The sequence below is a fragment of the Dioscorea cayenensis genome, chromosome 10 (assembly GCF_009730915.1).
Source record: "Dioscorea cayenensis subsp. rotundata cultivar TDr96_F1 chromosome 10, TDr96_F1_v2_PseudoChromosome.rev07_lg8_w22 25.fasta, whole genome shotgun sequence".
In the NCBI taxonomy this organism is placed as follows: domain Eukaryota; kingdom Viridiplantae; phylum Streptophyta; class Magnoliopsida; order Dioscoreales; family Dioscoreaceae; genus Dioscorea; species Dioscorea cayenensis.
Genome location: NC_052480.1, coordinates 2,236,076 through 2,245,390, shown reverse-complemented (window position 1 = coordinate 2,245,390; position 9,315 = coordinate 2,236,076). Strand labels below are relative to the sequence as shown.

At 34.2% G+C, this 9,315-nt stretch overlaps 1 protein-coding gene across 1 annotated transcript; it reads left to right on the top strand.

The window, feature by feature from the left end:
* Window positions 1-82: 82 nt before the first annotated feature.
* LOC120270792 (urease-like) lies at window positions 83-2,126 on the top strand. The gene is made up of 6 exons (XM_039277858.1): window positions 83-226; window positions 301-459; window positions 752-922; window positions 1,121-1,255; window positions 1,425-1,496; window positions 1,657-2,126. The coding sequence occupies exons 1-6, from the start codon at window positions 83-85 to the stop codon at window positions 1,876-1,878; spliced, it is 903 nt and encodes a 300-aa protein (XP_039133792.1). The 3' UTR covers window positions 1,879-2,126.
* Window positions 2,127-9,315: the final 7,189 nt, after the last annotated feature.

Sequence of the window (9,315 nt, the reverse complement as noted above, 5' to 3'; positions counted from 1 at the left end):
ATAAAATGTCCTGCCAGTAATTGACATTTCTTTTTCAAGATTATCATCAACAAAATTATCTGTTGACAAAATCTTCTTTTTAATGGCGTCAAACAGTGAAGGTGCTGGTGGTGGTCATGCTCCGGATATTATCAAAGTTTGTGGTGTGAAAAATGCATTGCCTTCATCAACAAATCCAACCCGACCTTTTACTTCAAATACTGTGGATGAGCACCTTGGCATGCTGGTAAAAGAATACACATATTTCATAACTATTGATTTTCATTCTCTATTCTCTAAAATATTGTTTAACTTGTGCAGTTGGTATCCCGCCACCTTGATAAAAACAACAAGGAAGATGTGGCCTTTGCAGAGTCTCGTATACGTGCTGAAACAATTGCTGCAGAAGACATCTTGCATGATATGGGTGCCATTAGTATTATATCTTCTGGTTCACAGGGTATGGGCCGTGTTGGAGAGGTATTTTAAACTAATTTTACTGTCACCTTAACACATAAGATTAGCGTTACTAATTTACTATTGCTTACCAACATAGGTTATTCATATTTTTGCTTGTTGTAACAGGATTATTCATAAAATACAGGCATTATTTTCCATTGACAAATCTTTTTGCATTTTCCTGTTTATCATCATAGTCATCGCATTTTTATGTGTAGGTCTATCAGCAAATTGATGTTATGAGCTAAAGAATTGAGGACTGATTTTCGTGTCACCTGTTCTTTTATGGTTAATTGCATATTAATTATCGCAGGTAATTACTCAAACATGGCAAACAGCTGACAAGATGAAGGTGCAGAGAGGAAGATCAATTGAACTAAATGGGTGTGAAAACGACAACTTCCGAATTAAGCGCTATATAGCAAAATATACCATAAATCCAGCTATAGCTAATGGATTTTCTAATTATGTGGGTTCTGTTGAGGTATCATATTTTTCCCTGACCATGTAATTAGGAGCTTATATGCTTCCTATTCAATCATTTTTTTTAACACCTTTCAAAGTTTCTACATCTTAATTCTGAGCTCCAGATAACTAAATCTCTTTTCTATATTTCATGCTGATGTGTGTTACTGTCTTAATCTAGATGGAGTTTGCATCTAATAAATTTAGATTGGAACAGATTGGAAAAATTGCTGATCTTGTCATGTGGAAACCTTCTTTCTTTGGTGTCAAACCAGAAATGGTGATCAAAGGTGGTGTGATTGCATGGGCCAACATGGGTGATCCAAATGCTAGTATTCCTACACCTGAACCGGTATCATATTCTTCAACCACTGTCCAAGACTACTAAATTGCATTCACATGTTTTTTCACACAATCTGGTCATGCATATTCCTTGTGGATCTACTATCAATCAACGCAATTCTTGCACATGATTTTTGCATAGAATCTAATGTTTGAACATTTTGACCTATTGGGCACAGGTAATGATGAGGCCGATGTTTGGTGCATTTGGAAAGGCTGCAAGCGTTAACTCTATTGCTTTTGTGAGCAAGGCAAGTGACATCAGCATTTGTTTTGTTCATTTATTTACAGTTGAATTCTGTCAAGTGATTAATTTACAGTATGATAATCACAGTTTGCTCGAAGGTGATGAACACACTCTAAAGGATCTCTAGTTTATCTGCCATGTGCTGAAATTCCTTTTTTATGCAGGTTGCGAAAGAAGCCGATGTAGAAACCAAGTATGGTCTCAAAAAGCGGGTGGAAGCTGTCGGTAATGTTTGCGGGCTGACAAAGCTAGACATGAAGCTCAATGATGCTCTCCCAAAGATCAGTGTCGACCCCGAATCCTACATAGTGACAGCTGATGGAGTGGATCTCAAATGTGATCCAGCCTCATCGGTCCCCTTGTCCAGAAACTACTACCTCTTTTGATATGCTGTTGGGTTTGATCCTCTTCACTTTGAATGTTAATTGATAAAATAAGAACAATGGTGCAGCCGCGGCCTCAATATTCTAGTTCATATGTCACTTGTTTAAGATGAGATTCTCAGGCCATTGTTTTGCGGAGAAATCATTAGAAACGCAATAGTGGCAAAGACATGTTGTGTATTTGAGTAAGGCATGGTGCATGCCCATTTTATTGTCATTTTTAGATAATGATCCTCATATTTAATAATTGTAGTGTATTTATTCTTTATTATCATGTGCTGTTATTATTAAAAAAAAGAGGTTAAGGTAAGATTTTTTTTTTTTTTGTGAAGAAATTAAAAAAAATAATTGAAGACAGAGATGGTCATTCACTGTTAAGCATCTGAAACTTGAGATTCATGTATCTTGGGAAAAAATGTTTTTGATTTTGATTTTGATTTTAAACCATCTGAAGTTATATATATATATATATATATAAATTTTATTTCACTTATTTTAAGTGAAGCTAAAATTTATTATTTTTAATCCATTCAACTCTCAGTCATTTCTTTCCCTTTCCATCCTGCAGGGTAAAGATGTAACTGTAAAATTATTTATTTTAAAATTTTTGTATACACTCCTTTGTAAGTTTGGTAGATTAGTAATCATCATTTTTTATTTATAGATATCAGATTTTTTTTTAATATTAAATATTTATTTTAAGAAAAATTCGAAATTAATCCCAAATATCCAGATAAAATGAAGACAAGGAAAAGGTGTTTGTTGAGATTCTTGGGCTTTGTCATGTGCATGTCTCTGATGCTTGTCGCCTTGCCATTCGGTAATGAGGAAGTTTGTCAGGGTGGGAAAGATGCATGTACCTCGTGCCCATTTCCAGAGGACGACTGGTGGTGGTCAACATTATTATAATTCTTATAAATGATTAAGTGCCCTATTAGCAGTCGGTTTCTATTAAAATTCTTCCGAAATAATAAGAATTCGAAATATAGATGAAAATATATTTGTGAAAGTATTAATTGTTATGTGTAGGTGGTTCAGTGCCGTGTATATTTGGACCCTGACCTTATTTGGTTTGTTGAGGTTTGTGCACACCTCTAGGGGTGTAAATGAGCCAAGATACTCGTGAGCTACTCGAGATCGGCTCGGTCAATGTTTGAATTCGATTCGATTTTTCACGAGCCGAGCAGAGCTCGAGCCCAAAAATACTCAGCTCGTGAGCCTCGCGAGCCCAAACGAGCTTTTATATATAAAATATTAATTTATTTATATATAAATTATAAAAATACATAATTATATAAACTATATTAAATTACAAAAATACTTTTGTATATAAGCTAATCGAGCTTAAACGAGCCGAGCTCGAGCTACTTGAACTTTTTAGCAAGTCGAGCTCGATCACAAAAAAAAATGGCTCGAACGAGCTCTAGTTGAGTTCGAGGCTGATGATACTCGTCTTGGCTCGGTTCATTTATGGCCCTACACATCTCTATTTTTTTTAAATCTAGTCGCTTTGTGTTTCTTTTTAAAATAATATAATAATACTATTACTTCATGTCTATCTATATGTACGCACAACTTCTTTTATGCAGAGTTGAATTTTTAAATTATATATTTATTTTTTTATAAAACAATAAATATTATTTTATAAAAAGTTATAAAAAAAACAAATAAGTACAATAGTATAACAATTAAGATAATTTAATTAATTCACAAGAGATTTATTAACTTGGTGATATATTATATTTTATGATTAGAGTATCACAACAATGTTATTTACCCAAAGATTCAATTTTGAATCTACATATTTATCATTAAAGTAACAATTCACTGTACTAGATAATGATTATATTCAAAATATTTTGATATTATTATATTTATGATTTCAATATTCTCATATTGATAAACTTGTGAACAGTGTGGATGAGTTAAAAATACATTTTTTACTTTAATTTATATAAATAATAAATGTCACTTAAATTTAGCAAAATGATCGGTAGTTTTTCAAATAAATCAATATTACTATTCAAAATTTGCTAATATATGATGAGAAAACACCCTCTGGGAACATTGATAACAACACCCTTAGAATTTAAAAAGCAAGAGAGAGACATAGTGATTTTGATTGTAGACCAATAAATGAACAATGGAGAGAGAGAGAGAATGCCAAATAATTGTACCAATACTAAATGGATGGTATTAAAATATCATGCATCCTATTTTTTAACTGTGCTACTATTTTTAAGCACAATGATATAAATAAAAAAATTGATAAAAACTGTTGAATTTTTATCCAACGACTGATAACAAACTTACTTTGATTTTAAATTTACAAGCACTCGTATATATGATTATTAAATTGGCATGTTTGTTTGAGATTAATTATGATTTTATATAAACACTATTACTTGGTTTGAATTTATATTGTTGGTGTGTTTCAACCCTTTAAAACTTAGATTAAAATAAAAGATCAAGTATAAACAAGAGACAAGAAAACACAAGTGTTAAGAGAATTACAATAGTTCTACTATGAGCAAATGACAGAGATAACAAACAGATACATCACAGAAAAAAAATACAACCCTGTGAATATTATACATGAAACATTATTCTTAGTTTATAATGTTTTATTTTGTGAAAATTAAACATAGATCATTTAATAATTCTATTATATTTACATCATATCATATCAAATGTCAACAGATCATATTATTTTCATATTCTGATTTTGATATAATTATTTCTATCACATCATATTTACTCTAATAATTTTTTTTTTTTGACATATGAATGTGAACCGGCTAAACATCAATAACATGCACAAATAAAAATTTAATACCTCAACTCACATGTATTTTTATTTTAAGTTAACTGATGTTTGAATTTTCTCCTAGTAATAACATGAACACCATACCCCTACATCGATTATTATTCATATTTTTTTTGTAATATACAAATTAACACGGCATGTTAATGATCCGCCAACTTGGACTTTGATTCTTATTAAAACATTTTTTTTTTTTTTTTACAACTGCATTGGGTTGGGTGTCATAATTATATATTTAAATATGTTTCAGGCACATGTCCTTCTGCCAAATTTACTATTCTCACATTTGATTGACATCAAACCAATAGAAAATTTAATCCCAACATTTTAAATGGGTTCAACATGTTACAGAATTAGATGGCAATGCTTCTATTAATAAAGCATTGGCCAAACATGCCAGTCAATAATTATTGTCAACGCAGACCTCAATGACGTGCATTTTTCACATTTTTTTTTGGTTTACAAATAAGTTTGATTAATTAACATAAGTGGACTTTTGCTGTACTTCAGTATTTTTTTTTTTTAAAAAAAAATATTTATTTCCTAGTTTTCATATTTCAAATTCTTGTGCAACATAAATAAATGAATAGACTGGAATATAACATCCAAACTTTATTAATAAATTATTATGATTTAGTAATATATTAGACTATCCTAGAGTTTAATGTCTATGTCACTTCATCAATCCATTAAATTCTTACTTATTAAATTATCTCCCATAATTATTATACTATAAAATAGGACCCATAATCATTTTATTATTATTTTTTTAACTATTTACATTATTTCATTATAACATATATATTTAATAAAAATTTATATATAATTAATAATTACTTGCATTACCCTTTGTCGTAATTTGCAAACTTCCCAGAAACCCTCCTACTTTTACACACCCGGGACAACACTTCCAGTTAGTGTTTAACTCCCTTTTACCCCCACGTCCATTTGTGAAATCCATTTTTACCCTTGAAAATGGTGGAAAAAGGCAAAATCGCATCATGTCCAACTTTTTCAGAAGGCTTTCGCTTGGTTTTCGATAGACAATGACGCTAGAAGTAGCATTACATCTTGTTCTTCCTCATTTCTCCTCATTTGGTTTGTTTCGACTTCGAGTTCGCGGTTTACCGTGTCTGGTGAGAATCTCTTACGTTCTTTATCATTTTGACCATTACTCGGGTGTTTATTATGGAGGGTTTTTGTGGTAATGATAGATGTAAATCTGTTTCGAGAAGCGAGTGCAGGTGAAGTTTATTATACCCAAAATATATAAATTGGTTTCTCCAATGAGAAAATGAAGTTGATTTCCATCGGATTTGGTCAGAGTGCGCTCCATGCTGTGAAAATGAGGCATAGTCGATCTTGTTGTCGAGAGCAGACGATGTGCCATTGTCGAGATCTTCACGAAAATGAGTTCATTTCGTTGTAAAAAGTTCTTCTCGTTATATGGTAGTTCTTCTCGTTTATGGTTATCTAGTTGTATATTTTTAAATCTTGTTTTAACTATTTGCTATTATCTGTTTAAATATATTTACAAATTTGTTTAATAATTGTCGATCTCGATTTAAATTTATCTTTCTGTTTAACTATTCATATTAACATGTAAGATTCTCAAAGTCTCTGCGTAAAATATTGATTTTTCGTTTGGGCTGAAGTGTTGGCGGGTGGCAGTGGCGAGGTTATGGTAGTCCGTGCATGAAGAATTAGTCACGGCAGTGAATTCTTGCGTGCGCGTAGCATAGATCATCCGAACACCCGTTCGTTGTGATCGATCGATCTCGAGTCCCTTTATGCGTTTCCTACTCGGATATGAGGCGTCAACACAGCGATGGACTTTTACACCATAAATGACGAGAAAGAACCCTTCCATGGACAACCACTCCCTCGTTGCGTCGTCGATCCTCCTCCTCTCTCACTGCAGCCACTTGTATGATGACTTTCTGGAGTCGGACAAAATTTGAAGATCATCTCTATCTTAAAGGATGTCTCATGATCAGTCCTCATCTTAAGAATCAATCGGCCGTAATCACGCAACAAGTTAAAACGCTATCTTTTCTTGCCGAGTCGAAATTCCCAGTGAAATGTGCCTAAACGTCACGGAGGATTCCCAGTCGTGGATGACGGGTGAGCAATTAAGCCGGGCATTTCGACTTACGTGAAAGGAAACTCTCACTCATTGCTTGATTGCGGGATTCTCTAGAGGAGGAAGATGCATGAAACGATCGCTCAAAACCGGAGATTGATATTTATCACTTGAGAGTGTTCTTACACCCTTTAAGAATGTTTCGTACCGATTATACGAATATTACTTTTACGTGTTTAACTCTGGGATCTTCGCTAAGTCCGGGACCATGACACATTTGATTAATAGAGCGTTTTTATGAATGTGTTTGCTTAACCTAATGTGTTGCGTTCCTACGTTGTGCGAGTTCGAGTTGATGTCTGCGTGTTGCTACAGCCCGTACCGTGAGCATTCGAGATGTCACGAGGATACTTGGTGAGTCAAGCCGAAATCTTAATAGAGCGAGCGGTCGCACTCGCGTGTTTCAGGTCAGAGAAGGCGTTGTAAATGTTGTAAATGTTGTAAATATTTTATTTTAAATGAAAGCAAGCTTATTTGAGTGTGAACCTCGATGTTTAATCGGATTCTCCATTGTAAGCGTTTAAATATTTTAAACAAACAGACTTATTTGAGTGTGAACTTGTGATAACTTGTGAAATTTAAAGCAGAGACATAGTTAAAATAATTTGAGAAACAAAAAAGGGCATTATAAACAAAACAAAATGTTAAAGCAATAATCGATTTACTCTTTAAGCAGTGACGACGGTGTTTAAGCAAATACATAAAAGATGTTTTAACAGTTGACCCGGGATGTCGATGAAAGCATTCAATTTAAGCAGATAACATATATTTTAAAACAGTTAAATCACTATATTTAAAGCGGTTTTACATATTATTTAAATGATATAGAATTTATTTAAAGCAGTTAACCGTTAGTTTAAACACTATATGTATCGGTTTAGAAAACATAAAAAGCAGCGTTTAAAGCAGGAGACTCATGATAAGGTGAGAACTTTCCTTGAGTGATGACAATGTAAGCTTCCTCGGGATAGTGAGCATATATTTCCTTGCCCTTGGGATGGAGGGAAAAATACTCCCAATCACATCACGTTTAGTCTAACCTTTATGCATACTGTTGTACACTGTTTGCCTTTCTGATTGATGTTTATTCTTTATATCTTCTTCTTCTTTTTCTTCTTCTTCTTCTTTTTCTTCTTTTCTTCATTTGTTTGTACGATTTGGTTTTCGGCCGATATATTATGGAGAGTTTTTGTGGTATTGCAGGATGACAGCGGGAGAGGAAGAGTGCTAATGTTCACGGCTCGATCTTCTTAGGAGTTGGTGTTAGTTGAGATATGTGAGCGATGGGGTCTCAAAGTTTCCCTTATCGAGGGTGAAGTTTATCACACCGATGGATATAAAATGGTTTGTCCGATAGAAAAGCGATGTTGACTTCCGGCGGATGTGTCGACGTGCACTCCATCTTCAAATGCCCACCATAGTTGATCTTGTTGTTGAGAGATGAGACAATGTGCAGTGTATCCGAATCCTAATAAAAACAAGTTTTCTCGTGTATAAGTTCCTTCTCTTTTATTTGATCGCGACTAGTATAGGTTTATTATTGTTTAAGTATGTGACCATCTGGTTAAAAATCTTGTACTATTCATTTAAGTTAATTGTTCATTGTTTAACTTCTTTAATTTATCATTTAAAAGTTTACTTTATCACTCATGATCTATTCTCTGCTTAAAATATTGACTCTTTCATTTAAGCTGAAGTATTGGCAGGAATTGATTCTGCATGGCGCTCCGTTCAACCCGCCGTGACCACGCGGTGTGGGATGTCTACTTCTACGTCAAATTATTACAGAAGTATTGTCGTTGGATATCGGACAACGTTTTGATGAGTGTTGAACATTTCAGGGGACGTGCAAAATTTTGCAATCAAACAGAAATTTTGACTTCAAATTCAGCAAAAAGCGAAAAACATCGGTGAATGTGGGATCTAGCTGCCGAGTGGTTTGTCATTTAGCGCCTTCATACATCAGAGTATAATAAAAATACTTTTCAAAATCAAGACACCAACCCGTCACACTTGCACGTGGTGGAATAGGTTCGCATCACATCCAGCGTCCCAAAAATGTGGCAGCGAGGTGATTCGAGGAAGCTCAGGGTCAAGACCCTTGTACTGAAGCCGCCGACGTTCGGAGAAGGACATGTTGCGGAACATAGTATCCACATACCATACAAGCGAGGGTTAGATTGGGAAAAGAGCATGCCGGGTTGTCCTCGACGCGGCGGTGACATCTCAGACTACGATTTGTTGCTTTGGTATGTGGATAGGAGGTCGAGACAAACCCCGACAGTCGCGATAATGGAGAGACGGTGATCATTTTTAAACGCATTCTTTTCTTTCGAATGCGTGTATTGTGGGATTCAAGAGGGCTTGCAATGCCAGTAGTTTCTCGATTGTACCCCACCTCCTTGGAAAGTATCGGGGTACTCTATCAGCAGGTGCCGTAGGGAAAGATCGAAACAATGGTTTTTCCACGTCG

Bases quoted from the DNA above. Each gene is read 5' to 3' on its own strand.
- LOC120270792 (XM_039277858.1), top strand. From the start codon at position 83: ATGGCGTCAAACAGTGAAGGTGCTGGTGGTGGTCATGCTCCGGATATT. The intron at 923-1,120 runs GTATCATATTTT...AGATTGGAACAG, and splicing joins ATTATGTGGGTTCTGTTGAG to ATTGGAAAAATTGCTGATCT. The intron at 1,497-1,656 runs GCAAGTGACATC...TTTTTTATGCAG, and splicing joins CTATTGCTTTTGTGAGCAAG to GTTGCGAAAGAAGCCGATGT.